General features: G+C 38.5%; 1 protein-coding gene and 1 pseudogene across 2 annotated transcripts; one reads left to right on the forward strand and one right to left on the reverse strand.

The window, feature by feature from the left end:
* The first annotated feature begins 1,137 nt into the window (after positions 1 to 1,137).
* Positions 1,138 to 10,947, forward strand: LOC146654564 (cytochrome P450 2F3-like; annotated as a pseudogene). The gene is made up of 15 exons (XR_014914757.1): positions 1,138 to 1,261; positions 1,418 to 1,639; positions 1,780 to 1,929; positions 3,301 to 3,461; positions 3,636 to 3,812; positions 4,010 to 4,190; positions 6,982 to 7,043; positions 7,276 to 7,491; positions 7,808 to 7,971; positions 8,016 to 8,207; positions 9,032 to 9,192; positions 9,335 to 9,511; positions 9,739 to 9,874; positions 10,123 to 10,539; positions 10,766 to 10,947. The product of XR_014914757.1 is annotated as a cytochrome P450 2F3-like (transcript).
* Positions 10,948 to 11,225: 278 nt separating this feature from the next.
* Positions 11,226 to 16,653, reverse strand: LOC146654565 (cyclin-dependent kinase-like 1). Its single transcript, XM_085380929.1, has 11 exons — positions 16,389 to 16,653; positions 16,216 to 16,304; positions 15,861 to 16,050; positions 15,576 to 15,697; positions 14,766 to 14,838; positions 13,749 to 13,839; positions 13,229 to 13,429; positions 12,821 to 12,903; positions 12,673 to 12,729; positions 12,342 to 12,494; positions 11,226 to 12,172 (listed from the first exon to the last, which is right to left on the reverse strand). Exons 3-11 carry the CDS (start codon positions 16,026 to 16,028, stop codon positions 12,077 to 12,079), a joined length of 1,044 nt encoding a protein of 347 aa, XP_085237055.1. The 5' UTR covers positions 16,029 to 16,050; positions 16,216 to 16,304; positions 16,389 to 16,653; the 3' UTR covers positions 11,226 to 12,076.
* Positions 16,654 to 20,324: the final 3,671 nt, after the last annotated feature.

Consider the following 20,324-nt stretch of genomic DNA (forward strand, 5'->3'; position numbering starts at 1 on the left):
TGTCTTCTTCCAGAAGCACATTGCTTTATTCTTTGAAGTCAACCTTCATATCTGCTTGTTTTTGCATTGTCATCATGATGCTGAAGCACCATGTCTTTATTTTAGGGCTTTATGTTAATATACAACTGTTTTCTATCAATAATTACAAATGTCATGCTCATTGTTTGCAGTATGACATGACTAGTGGGTTTAATTTTTTTCAAAATAAATGATGTAAAATCTAAAAAATATATTATCTCTGTTTATGGTGTTGAAATTAATAAAAAAAAAAATGAATAGTGCATTTACTAATTTCAGGTAACTTGTTGCTGCTTTCTAAATTGATACATAGTTCAAAATTTGGTATAGACACATTATGAGGGATTCCTTGACTCGGTTCAAAATGGAACCAAACCAAATGCAAAAGCAATATAAACAGTATGTGTTGCACTTATAAGTTAACTAATAGCTAGTACAAATTACTTTAGGCCTGTCAACAAAGCATATGTTTTTATGTAAACACCTAGTCTTGAACATTAAATTGTAATCACTATGTTTCTCCTTAGTGCTGAGCAGGTAAACCCAGTTTCATATGAAAAAGAAAATAAACAATCCAAATAAAGTCTGACAAAGATTTTTGTGAAATGTTCCTTTCAAATTTAGATCATAAGTATTTACTACTTTAACAGCATTCACTGTAAACATATTTTATGTTTCTACGAGTGAAGCACAGTATTGGATTGCTTGGATTCATTTCACAGAGTTGATTGGTTTGGTAAGAGAGCAGATTTGTATTAGAAACTGAACCTATTTTATAATAGTTACGTATGCTGTTGCAGACAGCGTGTAAATGTTCAAACAGGTGCCAGAGCAGTGTGTGGGCCAAATCTTGATTCCAGTAGAGGGCAGTGTAGACTGTCAAATGAGGATGGTTTACATGTTTTGACTTTATTATTCAAATCAAATGTTGCAACATCTTTTTGTCAATGAGCATCATTAACAAGGTAAAAGTGTGCTAAGGTGCACAAGATTAAAACATCACATTGGTCATGTGTGTCCAACCAGCCAAACCCCTGTTAAATATAAACTAGCTACAGAAGCCAATCACAGAGAGAAAGTAGGTATATAAGGAAGGACAAAAATACAAAATACAACATTATGGAGTTTTCTGCCACAGTGATCTTGGCAGGGCTAATCTTAGCTCTGCTGTGGCTGTTTAGTGTAAAAAGAAGGAAGTATCGCCTGCCTCCAGGACCTCCAGGATTTTTCATATTGTTAAATTGTTCAGTAACTTAAGAATAAACAAGGGCACACTCCCCAAAAGTGGATTCTGTTCATCTGGACGTAGCGTTTTGTGGGAGAAACGTTTCGTCACTCATCCAAGTGACTTCTTCAGTCTCAAGAGCACACTCCATTACTGTCTGGATTTTTATTTTAGCTGCGTGCTGACGTTGCATGAATACAAAAAAGGTTTTTTTCTTCTTAGCTTTGTCTTAGTTCAGTGAAACCTATGGTCCTGTGATGACACTGTACATGGGCTGGCAGCGGACAGTGGTTCTGGTGGGGTATGATGCTGTGAAAGAAGCCTTGGTGGATCAGGCAGATGACTTCACAGGCAGAATGCCCGTACCATTTCTGTTCAAAGCTACCAATGGTTATGGTAACAAGACACCATATATCAGTTTTCAAGACCAGTGATTTCTTTGGCATGACTCCAAATCAACTTTACATGAAAATAAAGAAATTTCAAATAACAGTTTGTGTAAAAGTTTTCCTAAGCTTGACATTTCATCTTCTCAGGTTTAGCAATCAGTAATGGGAAGCGCTGGCGCCAGCTGCGACGCTTCACACTCACAACCCTGAGAGACTTTGGGATGGGACGCAAGGGGATGGAAGAATGGATCCAAGAAGTCAGCCAACACTTGAGGGTTCACATACGTACATTTAAAGGTGCGTTTTCAACATGTTGAGGGTGGATTTGAAAAAGGACTGCTGTTTTTCTTTTTCCCTCAATCACTGCTCGAGTCTTTCACTCTTTTTCGAGTACAGTAGCTTGAATATGACCAAAAAATGTTCAATTCAATATTTACCTGAGAAGTTACTGTCACTTTGAAAAAAAGGAAACTTAATAACAAGAACATTTCTTGGAAACACTACAAAACTCTTCATTTGTGCCTGCACAAGAAATAGGCTGTAGTAGTAAGAGAGGTTAGGGAAACAAAACTAAATATGTAACAAAATGCAACAACACGCATTAACATTTTGATAAAATACATCAAATAATTTAGTAACATATGGCGAAGTCTACAACTATCAGATTTTGTAATTCATGTACAAATCCTGTTTTGTCTGAACTCTTTAATCTTTGCATAGAAAACATAAAGTATTGCATATCCTGCTAAAACACTAAAGCATCATTTATAACGTCAGCTTGCTGTGACATGACTGATGCGCTTGGAAAAGATTAAATTACCCATGCTGATTTACAGTTATATACTTTATGTGAAGAGTTTGCAGCCTCAGAGTCCTCTCACAGTACAAATAAATGTGTATCAGTGTATTTGTTGATCCTAACTGGGCTGTAGGTGTGTGTGTGGCTCCTTGTGTTAGACGTTCACCCTATTACTACTGGAGTACATTCTAGAAACAAACAATCCAAAACAAATATTAAGTATTTACTCCATAGCAGACAGTGAAGTACAACAACATGTTTGGCAAGTAGATTCTAATATAGAAGGGTGGAAATTCAGCAATGGCAGAAAATAGCACAATACCTATGGGCCTCGATGCTGGTGGAATAATAACACAGCTGGAGTCTTGGATGAGCAACAATGATAAAGTGGACATGGCTGAGGGGGAATTCGAAAGGTAAAATGACAGAAACACACTGTGATTTAAAGCACATTGAATAGAGACTTTTTTATTAGAAATTTATAGAAAAACAAATCAAATTATTGAATCATTGTGATGATGAAAGAATTCGATTTAAAAACAGGAAAGCGGAAGTGAGAAAAAGAAAAGAGTTGCAGTCGAAAAGCCCAGAAATCCAGACAGATGACTTCATTATTGAACTTCATGTTATCATCATATGATAATTAGCTTTAGTTGACTTCAATTGATTAAGGTGGATATTTTTCTTTTGTTAATCATAATGCTGTCTTGTGTTGATGGTTGAGACTGTTTCTCATTGTCAAATCTTTCTTCAAAGAGAAACTATAAGCTAAATGAGATGATTTATTTAAATAAAGATTTCACATAGTTGTATTTGTAATTCGTAACTTTGCTAACTATTTCCAACTGTCGTTTTCCTTTTTTCTCCAGGTAAACCATTTGACCCCCAATTTGTGTTAAGCAGCACCATTTCTAATGTGATCTGCTGCCTGGTTTTTGGGGAACGCTTCAGTTTTGAAGACAAGCAGTTCCTGCACCTTCTGACCATCATGCCCAAGGTCACAAGGTTTAACAGTAGTCCTCTTGGTCAGGTCAGTGGGCATAATAAAAAAAAAGACAAACATACTGATTGAATAGTTCTGCATTATTACCTCCAAACCAACAAACCTGAAGTGTGTTGTCCAAAAAATTGATACACAATAAAATTTATTGCATGTTTCCACACGTCTTTAAACAAATAAAGCTGTTTTGTTTTTCCCCGGAAGATGTACAACATCTTTCCCTGGATCATGGACCATCTTCCTGGCTACCACCAAACTATTTTTGGACATGTAAAGGAGGCCAGAGATTTTATCAAGAGGGAAATCCAAGAGCACAAAGAGACCCTGGACCCCAGCTCCCACAGAGGCTACACTGACTGCTTCCTCATCAGAATTAATCAGGTTGGAAAGAACTGAAGGATCAGTTGCTTTGTTAAGGACACTTAGGACTTTTTCAGTAGAGATGATGCATTCAAATATGTATTATTTATTCAAACTATATTTCAAGTGGGTCTGTTGCCTGCTGCTGAAAAGGCATTTAGTTGTTTTTTTTTTGTAATTTCTTTTGAGACAAAAATATTCCTAATTTGTCTCCTTAGGAAAAGGACAATCCCTCAAGTGAGTTCAACTACGACAACTTGGTTTCTACTGTATTGAATCTGTTTGTTGCTGGAACAGAGACCACCAGCTACACCCTGAGCTCTCACTGTGCTGATTAAACACCCCAAAATACAGGGTAGGAATACACAAAAAATATTACCAACTTGTAGTGTTGGGAAGGTTACTTTTAAAATATATTCCACTACAGATTACAGAATACATGCCCCAAAATGTATTTTGTAACATATTCCGTTACGTTACTCAATGAGAGTAACGTATTCTGAATACTGTCAGTGCGCCCCAGGGTGGCTGTGGCTACAATGTAGCTTGCCATCACCAGTGTGCGAATGTGTGTGTGAATGGGTGGATGACTGGTTGTGTAAAGCGCTTTGGGGTCCTCATATGTGGATCTCATTTTTCTCAGAAACAAAAATCATGTAAAAAATAAATAAATAAATAAAATAAAATCTGGAAATTCTTTGTTTTTACATTCATCAGGTCCCAATCTGCCCAAATAGGAAAGAGAAATTAAAAATGCATGCCATGAAAGAGTTTGGGTCTTAGGAGGTTAATATAAGGTGGACATTAGGCAAGGCTGCACTTTCTGCAGCAATCTCATATAGAAAACTATTCCACGTGTATATAAAACAGGTCCACGGCTCCGAACTGTAGTAAAGGGACCTCTGGATAATACGTCGGGTTCCGTGTCGGGCTCGTAGCCGAAAACTAGCTTTACTTTGTTGTCGATTACGGCGAAACTCGGGCCGATCCCCAAAATGGTCAAACCTTAATTTCTGGTCTTCACCATGAAGACATTTTTCATTGTCATTGTCATCATGCTGCTGAAGCACCATGTCTGCAGTCTGCAGTTAACTTGTAATATGTAACTGTGTTATATCAATAATTACTTATTATTTGCTTAATAACAAGACTTTAATCAAAAAAAGTGAGTATTGTAGAAGCTTAATTCACAAAGCTTCTACAATACCTGTCATCTATTCTTCCATTTAAAGGTGCATTTCATGATCCAGTTGATACTTAACATTAGATATTAGATAAATATAACCCTTCAACTAGATGAACTGCAAACTGCTCAAATTAGACTCTTTCAGTCCCCTGGCTAACCACGTGACTTTAAAAAAATAATAATTTTGGACCATCAGACAAAGTAAGATAGGGAACAACAAAAGACACACTTAACAATTACAAAACTCTCATTTAACATAACATGGCAGAAACCTGACAATGGGAGACAGACAGGGAGAGGAACCAAAATCACAAAGGCCGAACAAAAATAAAAATTCAAAACACAACACCACAAAACTTGAGGAAAAAGATAAAGTGAGTATTTTGAATTTTGGCTCTATTTTGAGTGTCAAAGCAGTGTTACCAATTTGTCCTCTCAGGACATTATGACAGCTTGCTGTCTGCAAAGCCGGATCTTGGCTGGAAGAGAATCCACCAGTTCTAGCCTACAAAACAAGACAGTTCTAAGGAAGAAACAACTTTGGCATAGCTGAATAACTTTTAACTTTTCTGTTACGGTCATCAAAGAATTAAATATGTAACTTCTATGTTATCTAAATAAATCCATAATTGTGCAACACTGCAGTGACACTGCTTATGTATAAACACAACGTCCTCTACCACTTCCATAGAAGATATTTGTTCCAAAGGTTAATTCTTGGACTAATGCTACTTGTTTGTATGGTTGTATGTTTGAACATACTATTAAACCCAGTAGAAATATTGTTAACCTGAACCCATATTATTCTTGCTCACTCTTGGCTTAAAAATACTGATAACCATAGCTTCATAGCAGACCTTGATTGAACATTCAGTAACTGATTCAAAAATTTAAAAAAACAGGAAAAAAATATTGACAGATATCAATGACATCACTTGTATAAAGAAGAAAGAAGGATTTAAACTACTTGACCCTGTTCTTCCATTTATTTACTACAACTGTAATACTTAACCTTTGATGTACAAACTAAACCTGATAGAACTGGCTTCAGGTACAAACTACAAACCGCAGTCAGTCTAGATTCCTTTATTATGTGTTTTTGTAAATGGCCTGTATTTGTATAGCGCTTCACATAGTCCCTAAGAACCCCAAAGCACTTTACACGTTCAGTCATCCACCCATTCACACACTGGTGATGGCAAGCTACATTGTAGCCACAGCCGCCCTGGGGCGCACTGACAGAGGCCAGGCTGCCGGACACTGGCGCCACCGGGCCCTCTGACCACCACCAGTAGGCAACGGGTGAAGTGTCTTGCCCAAGAACACAACGACTGAGACTGTCCGAGCCGGGGCTTGAACCGGCAACCTTCCGATTACAAGACAAACTGCTAACTCTTGAGCCACGATCGCCCACAATTTTTAATGGAATCTTGTTTCTTTTTCTATTGTTTTTGTCTGCTGAATGTGTTCCTGTGAATGTTCTTGCTCTTGTGCATTTCCTTGTGAGAGGAAATTGTAATTTAAATAAGACAGCTCATGTATATAAATATTTAATACCACAAAATTATATTTTCTTGCTGCCTCTTTGCTGATGCTCCACTCAATTTAATATGACTGGAAGTACTATGTCTAACAAAGAGGTGTTTGTTGTTAGCTCAATTATACGGTAAAGGGCTGACTTTTCATATGTCAACTGGGCCCATTTTTGTTGTTTACATTTTTTCACATTTCTTAATTATTCAATGAAAATACTAACTCGTATTTTTACCAGTCTAAAAACAAAATTATTTTTTAAACACAAACCACAAAGTATTTAATACTTGTACTGAAACTCATTATTTGATCATTTGATTACGTCTGTATTTATTAATGTAACTTGTTCTTTTTTCTGTTTGTTTAACCTTTTCAAATAAACCCAGATGATATGACAGATTGGAGGCTAAACAAAAAGGTGCTTCGTATTTACTATGGAATAATGCAAATGTTGCTGCCACTGTCTCTAAGACAAAGGTTATTCCTTGCAGTACAGTGGCATTTTCTGCAGAGCTGATTTCCTTCGCTCTCATGTGGGTGTTTAGTAACATAAGCATAAAAAAGGGGTTTTCCTTCAGGACTTACTGTTCTCACACCAATCTGAAATTAAACATGTAACCGACAGATTCAAGTATGACTACAAGGCTGAGCATATTGCTCAACAGCATTCCGCAGCACAGCGTGAAATCCAGGCAAAAGGTCGACCAGCGCCTGACAAGCAGCGTAAATGGCTGCATTTCAATTAGTTCTCTTTTGATCTCTCAGCCATTTCAACTCCAGGGAACAGCAAGAGTTTCTGTCCTGGAAAATCATGGAGTTTTCTGGCACGTTGATTTTAATAGGGGCTGTCTTGACGTTACTGTAACTTTTCAGCATCAAGAGTCATAGGCAACTTGCCTTACCTCCCGGACCCTCTGCCCTGCCTGTCATCGGAAATGTGCTGCAAATGGACAAAAGGGCCCCATTCAAAACTATGCTAAAGGTGACTGAATTACTTCTTAACACATAAACCCCCACATAATGTTTAACACAATGTTCTGACTGTTTTGATTGCAGTGTGTATGTGCATGTTTTTGTGCATTCTTATGGAAAAACCACTAAGCTGATTGTTATTTTTATTGTGTAAGACAGCATTATAGTATACCAGTAAACCATTATTTATTTATTTACAGACATCAGCCTCAACTGATTGTCAAAATATTTCATTGCTTGTGGCATAGGATTATGCTTTGGTGTTAAAGATCCCAGGGATTGGTATGTCTGTATAAGCTCACTCATTTTTCCATTTAACCCTTCGGCTCAGTGATAAATATGGCTCGGTGATGACGATGTATCTGGGCCCCCAACGCACAGTGATTTTGTTGGGGTATGATGCTGTGAAGGAGGCGCTGCTGGACCAAGCAGATGACTTCTCTGGCCGAGGACCTATCCCATTACTTTTCAAAGCTTCCAAAGGCTACGGTAATATAGAGGATTTAATGTTACAATGTGTCTTTTTTGTGAAGGTCATGTTTATGAAACTATGCGTTACTTCTACCTTTCAAAAGGTTTGGGTGTTAGCAATAGAGAGTGTTGGCAACAGCTACAAGGGTTTACCCTGACAACTTTGAGAGACTTTGGGATGGGATGTAAAGGAATGGAAGAGTGGATCCAGGAGGAGAGCAGTCATCTGGTGGGCTGCATTAAAAAGATGAATGGTTGGTATAGAATATGGAAAGGTGACTGTGCTTGTCTTGTGTGTTCAGTTTGTCATATACAGAGTTATAAACTAATATTCACACATTCAAAATAAACTAAACTAAATGATGTTGTACATTTGAGCTTTTGCACCATGTCCATTGTGACTTGCTGTTTGTTTTTTGACCAACACTAAGTGATTTGCAGTCACAAATCATGTGATTATCAAGTTGTAAATAAATCAAAAGTTGCTCCAGAAACACCATAATTTTTGGATCTGTTTTTGCACACATATAAGTAAATGTTGCCTATTTTTACATCATCCTAAAAGCTCTCAGGTAAAACAGTGTCATATATTTTGATGCGATTTTGACTGCTGGTAAGCCCAATTCCCAGTAAATATCAGTAAATTTTAAAGTTCACAGTTTCTCAGGGCTGTTGTACGTGTCAGTTGTCATGATGCTCTTTAGTTTTCTGCTGGATTACTGAGTAACAAAAGACAATTTCCTATCATCTGCAGGCGTTTTCTTACACAGGGACTTTTTGTAATGTCTCTGTTAGAATACTGATACTACAATTTTAATCTTTGCATGCCCTACTGCTTCAAATAAAATACAAAATTAGTTAACATTTAAAAATGTACCTTAAACTTAAAAAAAGCATTTAACACAAATAAACATATATTTTTGATTGAGTGCCATTGTTGCAACTGTTTAAGTATTCATATAATTCTTGATAATAATAAAAAAGGACTATAATGAAAATTGTTGACTCCTGACTAGTGTCGGTTTGTTGTTTCATGGGTGACACTGATGAATGTCTTTCTTTCTTTTCTTTTTTTTAGCTAAACCCTTTGATCCAACCTTCTTCCTGAGCTGCACCGTGTCCAATGTTATCTGCTGTTTGGTGTTTGGCCAGCGCTTCAGTTATGATGATAAACACTTCCTATACCTTCTGCAGATCATCTCAGACACCTTGAAATTTGGCAGCAGTTCTCAGGGCCAGGTAAAAGCTAAAGTAACAATAACATGAAACTGGCATGGCGGGTGAGTGATTCAATTAAAAACCAAATGTGCCCAAATAATAGCTAGAGTTCAGCAACATTGCAACACAGCAATCGAGTCTTTTTTTGTTTCTCTCATCACAGCTCTATAATATCTTCCCACGGTTGATGGAGTGGTTGCCAGGTTCACATCACAATGTGTTTGCCAAACTTGAGGAGATGAGAGCATTTATTATGAATAAAATCCAAGAACGTCAGGACACACTGGATGCAAGTTCACCCAGAGATTACATTGACTGCTTCCTCCTAAGACTCAATAAGGTGTGACAGAACTAAATTTAATAACCAGACTAAATCTTTGTGAATTACCTCACTTAGGCTTCTTTTATTTACTGCTGATAATTGCTCTTTTACAAATGTGCATGCCCCCTATTATAAGACAATTCCTTTGCATTGGTATTCCCCTGCAAGTGCATTTTAAAGTCTTTAATTTTAATCTTGAGGTTGTATTGTTAAACTGATAAAATTGTTTTTACTTTCTGGAAAAGCACATTCCTACAAGCCAGTTCCACTATGACAACTTGGTGTCAACAGTGTTGAATCTTTATCTGGCAGGAACTGAAACCACCAGTTCAACTATCAGATATGCATTAAATGTTCTGATCAAATACCCCCAAATACAAGGTAGAAACAGAAAGCAAATGAAATTCTACACACTTGCTCTGATGATTTTCTTCTCTTAAAAATAAATAAAACTTCAGACTGAATGACATTATAATTGGTAATTTGTGTTAATTGTTCACTCCAAAATTCTTTGTAAAGCAGCACTAAAATATTTGAAAGTCTTTATTTAATCTTATTTTTTGCTGATTTGCTACTGACTTTAGAGCTTTCTCCACTAATTATGTTGCAATTTTCTTCTCATTCCAAAGAGACCATTCAGCAGGAAATTGACACTCTAGTTGGACAGCGTTGCCCTTGTATGGAAGACAAGAAGTCCCTTCCATATACAGACGCAGTCCTCCATGAAATTCAACGTTTTCTAGATATTATCCCCTTGAGCATCCCTCACTATGCACTACGTGACATTTCTTTCAGGGGTTACACAATTCCCAAGGTATTTTGATGTAATCTATTTTAGTGCTGTTTATGCAGAATGTTCCCAGATAAGAAATGTCCCATCTGATTGAACATCTTTTCTCAACAGGATACACTAATTATTCCCTTGTTGCACTCTGTGCTAAAAGATGAAAAACGGTAGGCAACTCCACGGTCTTTTAACCCCCAGCACTTTCTGGACAACAATGGGAACTTTAAGAAAAACCCTGCATTTCTGCCCTTCTCTGCAGGTAATGATGCACATTTCCTTCTATCCTCCACGCCTTTAGAAAATGTGCTCCTCATTGGATCTACTTTATTAACACATTTTGTGGTATTATGCCCTTTCCTGGAATATTCTGAGTAACTATTTCTAAGATTTTTTTCTGTGAACAGAATAATCATAAAAATCTTTTTTTCCATCACAGTTAGATGTATATTGTTTCTCTCATTGACTTATTTATGCTCTTCTTCCAGGAAAGAGATCTTGCATTGGAGAGTCTCTTGCTCGCATGGAGATTTTCCTCTTCCTGGTGTCACTGCTGCAACATTTCACTTTCTCTTGCCCTGGCGGGCCTGACAGCATAGACCTCAGCCCTGAGTACAGTGGCTTTGCCAACGTGCCTCGCAGATACACAATTATTGCAACACCCGGGTAGTAATGCTGATTTAAACTATAGTCTGGGTTTTCAATCTTCTAAACTTTTAAGACTGATATCACTAGCTGTTACAATCAATTTTCATGCCCCGTGCTTCAGTGTGTTTTTCTGTCTATATAAATTCTATCATCTTCTTTACAGCATATCCAATGTTGTTCTGTGTGGTATATTTTCTTTTCCCACCTATCTTTCCATGAAATCTCTTGTTTTTAAAGAAATCATACAATAAACCACGAGAAGAGATCCATATGAAGTAATTTCATTGATGAATGGGAAATTTTATTAATCATTATGTGAAAAGTTGCTTTGACCAGGAAAAAAAAGTAGGGCTGTTTATAGTGTATGGTAAACCCTGTCTGTCTACAGCATAGATCACTGAACTATATAACAAGGAGTTAAATCTGTAATTTGATAAGTTTGAGGTCAGGTGATGAATCAAGCCATGTGTCAGGATGCTGGTGTGCCGATGCGTACTCCAGTGGATGGCTGAGTAACAGTGGATGCCTGCATCTGACCTTAGGTATCGCCATTGAGACAGTGGCTGGAGTACATTAAGAACCCATCAAATTATTTAAAGTATTGGCTTTCGTGGTGGGTTTTTATTAAACCTTAAGACTGTGTGAGGAAGTTAAACATCAAGTATACAGGTTAATATCCAGTACTAAATGCTCTTTTTTTGGTTTACATTAACAACATCAACAATGTTTACAGAATCTGAAGATAGATGCATTTGTTTCTCTTATATATGGTAAAATGCTCAACTATTTTAATGTATGATTAGTAATTACTGGATGTATCAGAAAACCGGTATAGTCTTGTAGCCAATTCGCAATGGCACAGTGGTGACTACAAGACATTTGTTTCAATCTTGTAGATGTATCTTTAGCTATGATACGAACAGATTGTGCATTCTTTGCCCTAATCTCAGCTCATAATATATAAACTATTGTTTTTTGTATGAAGAATATCGTTTATATCTATAAGTAATCACAGAATTAAAATCGTATTTTACTTACCACAACATTAACGTATGTTCCTTCAAATCAGCTTATTTAAATGACTGCGCAAAGCAGAACTTTACTCCATCGTTTACACATTTCAGCCACTAAACACTAGATGAATTTATTTATTATATGTTGGGCAGGTGATATTTTTGCTTCACTTGTTTCTTGACTTCTGGTGCAGGTGAGATGTTACTGTTTGGTAACTGAGGGAGGTACTGAGCCTAGAGAGTGAAAGAGAGAAGGAAACAATGTATTAGGATAATGTCTTGTCAGCCTGTGTAGAGTTGCATTCACCGGTTTAAGGACATTTGTAGCTGTAGCAGTGTGGACAATCTCTTTGGGCTTTGGATCATTTTCTTGCACGATTAAACCCCTGTGTGTCACACTGACCCCAGCCTGTCTGCGGCGGGAGCCTCTGTCATGTCGTCTTCCTAGGCGCTCCCCCTCACGGCCATAGTTGAGTCCTCCTTCCTCCTGGAAGTAAGGCAGCTCTAGCAGCTCTTCACAGGACAGGCGCAAAGAAGGATCCATCACCAGGGATGACTGTTAACACAGAGACTTAGCATGAAGCAAAGGCTTTTCAAAATATGTGGACAAAAACTGACTCGCTTATACTGGCTGGGCCTGAAGGACTGATTTGGTTAAAAATTGTCTTTGACAAATTGTCCAGTAGCATTAATCATGATGCTGTATCAGCCAGTCTGTATTACACTAAATATACCTTCATAACCTGAAGGGCATGGGGAGACACTCCATGGAAGCGCTTTTCCAAAGGTTCCTATAGCAAAAAAAAAAAGAAAAAAAAGTATATAACCCCATTCATTATGACTTCATTACGAACACAGATTTGGTTTTAATAGTTTTCATACCATTGTATCAGGCTCAGGAATGCTAACTCCACTGAAGAAAACATTGGAGCGGAAGACCTGCTGGTGATGGGGGATCAGGTCACCTACGGTCAGAAATTTGATTATTAACCCAGCCTGTCTGTGAAAAGTTTCTTGTTGTCTGAGGGTGTGTTCGGACCTAAACCAGTTTGGCTCAGTTCACACAAAATAGCAATTTGCATGCAATGGGTGCAATGAGCTAACAATACTGTGAAAAAATTTCAAGCAACTAAATAAGAGGAAACAGCTCCTATTTTGAGCAACTAGTTCTCTAGTTAAAAAAAAAAAGCTACCAGACTGTCTGACAGAAGACAGTTCTCCTGATTGTAGATGTAAATTTATGCTGATGTTACTGATGTCATTAGTGTTTTAAACAGCTCTTCAGTCTACCCAGAGTTTTCCTGATGAGGTAGAGCTGGTCAACGTCAGACTTCCCGGGCCAAAGTGGGTTCCCATTGAGGAGCTCGGCAAAGACACAGCCCAAAGCCCACACGTCAACAGGAGGCCCGTACTGAGTATCCCCGACCAGCAGCTCAGGAGCCCGGTACCAGCGGGTTGCTACATAGTCTGTATAGTCATCCTCTGGTCCCGCTAGTATACCAACACAAATACACATGGTGACAACTTATACACATAAACATTAATATACTGAATAATGCACACTAAATAACACATACATAATTGAGGGAGGGATTACAAGACATGGTGAAAGATTACATGTTAATGTATGGAAACATGACACTGAAACGTTACGCAGCAGGGGTAAAGAGAGACTGTACAGTGTCATTTCACTGTACAATGCATTCACTGGAACTCTAAAAGTGAGGTGGCCATGAGCAGGGCTGACATATAGGATCTGTGTTGAATAAGTCATTACAGACAAATTAACACTCTTCCTTGAATGACCTACTCAGAATACGGGCGAAGCCAAAGTCACAAAGCTTGATGACTCCGGTTTTAGTGAGGAGGATGTTCTCTGGCTTTACATCACGGTGAATGCACTGTGAGACAAACAGTCATTATCAGGGATTTAGGCAACATGATATACAGTCTCTTTGTGTCAGAGCCACAAGCTTATGTTAAGGCTGGCAAATTAAAAATGAATGGGGAAGAACAAGAGCAAGAGATTAGAAACCGTCACACTTTTAACTTAATACTGTATGGCTAAGAGTTTATTTTATTTTTTATTTACCAGATAGACTGCCTATGCTTGTCTATCTATCTCTCTCTCTCTCTATATATATATATATATATGTGTGCGTATGTGTGCGTGTATAGGAGGGAGCAATAAGGCGAACTGCTCCCCCTACAGGCACCAACTAGTTTTACAGACTGACATTTCAGAAGGGAACCTATTATGACGTGTAACAAACATTGCAATAAAAGCTTTGAGAACATTAAAAATGACTATGAAATAGTATATTTGCTACAATGATGCACAAAAAGGTGCTTATATAGTCGGTAGTTAGATTTAGCTACAGAATTAAGCAGAACTGTGTATCATAAAGAGCAATATATAACATTTAAAAACAGATAAATGTTTGGGAAATAACAATCACTGAAAAAATATATTTAAAAAATGAATATGTTACGGATATCAGATAATTTAACTTATAAAATAACTATATACGTGAGATTTTGCTGAGTAAAAAACAAAAAACACAAACCCCCCCCCCAAAAAAAAACAACAAAACAGCATTTTTATATAAATCAAATCAATAAAGACTTGGTTTGATTAATATAAAAAGGAATGCGTCAACCATCCTCCACAGTAAGTCATTTGCCACTAAGTCAAATACCAGTACAGAGGAAAGGAAGTATTACAGCAATGAGTAATTTAACAAAAATAAGGCATGTGCTCACCTGCATCAGATAAATATATGCAAATCATTTAGATGAAGTGCAACATATAATAAAATATACTGACATTGTGTTTGTGGCAGAAGCTGACAGCCTGCAGAGTCTGCCATACTATACTTTTCAGCTGAGCCTCAGGTACCCTAGAGACCACAAGAGACAAAGGAAGGAAAAACAGACAAACTATTTACAAATTACAATGTCCTCATCTGTCATTCCAGTCATTTCAATAAAAGAAGTGGTGTTTTACTCGGCCCTGCGGTCACCCGGGTAATCCTAGGCCTGTCTTTAAAAGCAGCAGCGCCCTTGTTTTCAAGACCAGCTAGAGTTTCTGCTGCACAGTCTCGTGGGAAAAAGAAAAATGGTAAGACAACAGATAGCCATTGTGGTTTACGTGAGTTCACGTGACAAAAGCTAAACTGAAATCTTGGCTTGCGACCATACATTGCTCAAAGTGCAGAGAAAAGACAAGAGCTATTTTTTCCTACTTTTTGATCCTTCATGTTAAGACTGCCTATTACGCCCTCATTCTACTGCCAGCATTTTCTGTCACCAGAATTTCTTAGCTACAGTCTTGCTCCCTCTTTCTAATTCACCCGGTTCCTTTCTTCTGTCATTCTCCTGTTAGAAATACCAAATACTTCTTTGGCAAACTATTTGCCAAATAGATGACTCCTTAAACCTAAATTCCTTAGTTATAATGTTACTTTATCAACACATCTGGAGGTTGAAGGGAATGATTATTTGAATTTCCAAGTATGTTACCCTTCAGCAGCTCTACCACAACAAACATAACCACTAATCCCAAACTGGCAAAGAGTGAACAGATATTTTAAAAAGTTAATTTGTCACATGCTGTTCCTGTGCTGCTTTGACTTACCCTCGGGGATGTTTGTCAAGCTCATTTAGGACTGTCTGTTCACAGAACTCAAACACCAAGTGGAGCCGCCTTTTCCTCCTGAACACCTCGAGCAGGTTGACCAAATTCACGTGTTTGAGTTGCTAAAAGATGAGCACACATCACAGACACTTCAGTGTCAGTGCTTCACAGCCTGACAAGTTTCTTTCATCAATTCATGTAGCATGCACATGTGTGTGTGTGTGCAAGTGTACACGTGTGGTGTGACATGTGGAAAACTTGATACCAGAACTAATGTCTTCTCACCTTCAGCATACGTATTTCTCGCAATGCAATCTTCTTAATAACTGGATCATCTTCAGACTCCACAAACTTCTTGATGGCGACTATTTGGCCAGTATCTCTGTGCCTGCATTTGAACACCACACCGTAGGAACCCTCACCAATTTTGGACAGCTTTTCGTATTTCTCCATTATGGCAGCTGAAAACTGTCACCTGTCAAAAAAATAAATGTTCCCCATTTTATTTAAAATCGCTATCGGTGCCATACTTCATCAGTTTTCACTGCAATCTTTCATTACTGGGGATATTTTTTTAAAGGTGGGCCCAAATAAAAGTCACAGGGCAAGATATGTGTGTTTGAGGACAAAATTAACTCACGGAGACGTAACCGTTTTCAACGTCTGAGAGGCACACAGGTCCAGAATCTGTCTTTATGTCAGTAGTGAGTCCATCAAACGTCCGCAAAGCTACAAAGAATAGCCATCTCTGGTATTACCTGTCAGGCTCCTTGGTCTTGAATTTACTAATGTCACACTAAAGAGGACTCTCACCTTCTCGCTTTCATTGCTATTTGCTGTTTCCTCTCCCGATGCGTCGTCACCACCTTGGTAACCCAACAGGTATTATTTCCAATCGGCACAGTCCACTAACTCAGTGCGAGTCATTTTTAACGCAGTGTCCCTTTAAAACGACGCCTCGGAAACGTGTCGACACAGAAATAATACTTCTATAAACTCACCTTTTACCTTACTTGTGGCAAAATGCACAAAAAGGGCAGAAATGCGTCCCAAACACAGAACATCAATTCACAAAGCCGCCTGCGTAAGACACGCACGTATACACTTTCGTTGTAACTATGGAGACAGGTGACACTAGCCTGAGAAGAAGCAAGTAGTAGCAAAAAGTTAATGAGTAGTTTAAATATGTATTATATGGCACATTTTTGATGCATATTGAAGATACAAAAAGGAACTTAACAACCCCCCCTCCCCCCCCCCCCCAAAAAAAACCCCCCAACCCTCGGCCACTTTATTAGGCACACTTGTTCAGGTGCTTGCTCAAGTTTTAATGTGATTAGCAGCAATCCATTGCATTTAGGCATGGAGACATAAGTAAAATCTCATATGTTGAAGTTCAAATTGAGGATCAGAATGGAGAAGAAACGTTATTTAAGTGCCTTTGAACATAGCATGGTTGCTGGTGGCAAATGGCCTGATTTCAAAAAGTATTTCAAAAAGTGATAATTTGCTGGGATATTCCTACAAAACCATCCCCTGAGTTTACAAAGACTGGTCCAAAAAAAAAAAGAAGGTATCCAACATACTACAGTTCTCTGGGAAAGGCAACAGTAACTCAAATAACCACTTGTCACAACCAAGGTATGCATAAGAGCAAATCTGAATGCACAATGTCTTGAACCTTGAAGCAGATGGGCTGCAGAAGACTACACTTAGAGCTAGTCCTGTAGACTAAGAGCAGGAAAATGAGGGTACAATTTTCTGCAATTGGAAAGTTATAAAAACATTGCCTGTTCTCACCAGTCTTGATTTCTGCTGGAACATGCAGGTGGAAGGGTCAGAATTCTGCTTATATAACATGAAAGCATGGTTCCATCCTGCCTTGTATCAGTGGGTCAGGCTGCTGATGTAAAAGTGCGTGGGGATTATTTCTTGTGACATGTTATGCCCCTTAGAAGAACTGAGCATAATTTAAACACCACATCCTACTTGACAATTGTTGCTTCAAGTAAGAACCTTCACCATGTCCATCCATCTATACCAGGGGTGGGCAACTTCAGGCCTTGAGGGCTGGTGTCCTGCAGGTTTTAGATCTCACCATGGGTCAACACACCTAAATCAAGTGATTAGTTCATTACCAGGCCTCTTCTAGACTTCTAGACATGTTGAGGAGGTCATTTAGCCATTTAAATCAGCTGTGTTGAATCAAGGACACATCTAAAACCTGCAGGACATCGGCCCTCGGGGCCTGGAGTTGCCCACCCCTGATCTATACCCACGTCCCAATCCAACAGTGCAGGTTTGGGATGTGATGGAACAGGAGATTTGCATCATGGATGTGCAGCCAACAAAGCTGCAGCAACTGTGTGATGTTATCATGTAAATATGGGCCAAAACCCTCTAAGGAATGCTTCCAGTACCTCGTTGAATCTGCGCAATAAAGAATTAAGGCAATTCAGAAAGCAAATGAGGTCCAACCCAGTGCTAGAAAAGTGTACAAAAATAACCCCAAGACTTGTGACAGCTAAAATTAATTTCCTCTAATTAAGTTTTAGATCACACAATCAACAACACCCAGTCAGCATCAATGATTTATTATAAAACATTTAGCATAAAAACGAATGACCTCAGCTTTGAGAGTAAAAGCTGTTATCCAAACCAAATCCCAGAGCAAACTTCATGCCAGTTCTCAATATTGTCATCAGTTGGAAAGACCTTTGTAAGACCTTACAACATCTGATGTGGTGATATGATTCATATACTATCTGTTCTCTCTGTTGACTGTGAATCTTTTACCTCACTTCTTTCAGAGACTTCAGTGTTTACCACAGCTGTGTGGGATCTTTAGCAGAATAACACAGAGAATCATTTAGCTCTTCAATGTGAATGATGGGAAAGCAGTCCAAGTTGCACTCTTGTGCTCAGAGACACACAGACACCTTGAGCTACTGCCATGCGGACTATGTGGTGACAGGTATGAAATGCCCCATGGCAGACTGGTCAGACAGGATGGCTGTGCAGTGTCAGTAAGAGATGGATGCCATCTTCTTAAGCACTTATGTAACTGAGATTTCTTGCTACAGCAAACTTTCACACAACTTCTGTTCAGGGGTTTCCCAAAATACTCTATCCACTGTGACACTCTTAATTGTATTACAGAATACACATCCAGTTAAAAGCATGACGACATAAAAGGTCTTTTTTAGCCATTATAAAACAGTCTGTCTCGTTTGTCTTCAATCGCACTTCTTCTGGATTTGCGTGTTTATTAGGTCTGCTTCTTAAGGCTGTGTGTAAGATTTTTTCCTCTTGTAATTTTCAATCGTTACTCTTGTCTATCTTGTTTTCCTGTTGTTAAAACAGCAGTATACATTTGTAATGGATATTTTTGTAGGGGAAATAATTTGAAATATCCACACCAAATATCCATACCACCAAACTTACTATCGATAAGAAAGTCAGTTCTATAACCGTTATACCATATTTGCCCACCAGATGGCAGTGTATGCCAATCAAAGTTTAGGTGTCACAACACAAACGACATAGATCAGCAACAACATTAAAAACAGACACACAGGTAACAGTAAAAGCATAATCTGTTTACAGTGCTGGGAAACCTTGGGACCTAGGATTCATATGGCTTTTACTTTGACATATACCACCTACCTAAATTCCAATGTAGATCCCCCAATGTCATAGGGACTCCATGATGGCAGGGGCCTCCCCCAGCAGGACAACACACTGCCACACTGCAAAAACCTGCTCAGAAATGGATCAACAACACAGCCAAGATCCACAGGCTTTGGCTTTGTTTTCCATACTCCCAGTCAGACTGAGCAACCGCAGGATTCCATAGAACAAGCCCAGTCCGTGAAGGCCCAATGGACCCAAAGACCCTACTTGTGCCAGGCATCGGCGGACAGCCCCAGAGGTCCTGTCTCCATGCCCAGACAGTGTATGGAGGATTTAACAACACTAAATAAGATGCTGTTGATGTTGTGGCTGACTGGTTTACAGTAATGACTGCTGACATTTGATCACCCTTTTTTGTTTTTTTCTCACTATCTTATCATTAATGGTAATCAGAGCCATGGAAAAGCTGACACTTAAACAGCCTTTAGGTTCCTTGTTTAACTGACAACTGTTGTTATAGTACTGCTGAAATACAAGGGGATTTTGCCCTGACTTTCCCCAATGCTGAATGTCACTATTTATTCTCAGTTTGTAATGAACAGCTTATTCATGAGCACATTTGGCTAAACCTTAAAAAATTCCAAGAGTCTCCACTGTGCAACGATAGTTTGCTATCTTTACTTCTCTGTTGAATCATTCATCAGAATGAGACAAAAAGATTGAAATAATCTAAGTTTGTTTTAGTCTAGCCCTTCTTTTGAAAATATACAATCTAACCTCTAAAAAGCACCCAGACGCAGAACAGTGCACCACACAGCCCTGCCCTGTTGGCTCCCAATGCTTTGAAATTCACTTTTCTATTTTTAAACCAGCTTGTCTCAAGTGGCTCAGTTCTTTGACATGGTTTGGCTTACACCTTTTTATCCACCAGGTAAATGTGGTGGGCATTCGGTGAAAAATTTGTATAAGACTTTATTGACATATCATCACTGCCTTGGTTGCAGACATCGCAGTGTGACAGAGGTAATGCTTCTAAAGTCAGTTATTAAGCATGTTCAGTTCCTGGCTTCCTGATGTGGACAGAAGTCAGCTCTGTTAAACAGCAGATGTTTTACA

Source organism: Rhamphochromis longiceps, linkage group LG14 (genome assembly GCF_057381845.1).
Source record: "Rhamphochromis longiceps isolate RC_006_pf linkage group LG14, R_longiceps_female_GT1.1, whole genome shotgun sequence".
Lineage (NCBI taxonomy): Eukaryota > Metazoa > Chordata > Actinopteri > Cichliformes > Cichlidae > Rhamphochromis > Rhamphochromis longiceps.

What these genes read in the sequence shown, in the direction of transcription:
- LOC146654565 (XM_085380929.1), bottom strand. Translation starts at nt 16,028, where the DNA reads ATGGAGAAATACGAAAAGCTGTCCAAAATTGGTGAGGGTTCCTACGGT. An exon ending in GAGAAATACGTATGCTGAAG is followed by an intron (nt 15,698 to 15,860) that starts GTGAGAAGACAT and finishes CTCATCTTTTAG; the next exon opens with CAACTCAAACACGTGAATTT. An exon ending in ATGCCCTTCAGGTTATGAAG is followed by an intron (nt 12,495 to 12,672) that starts GTATATTTAGTG and finishes CTGTGTTAACAG; the next exon opens with TCATCCCTGGTGATGGATCC.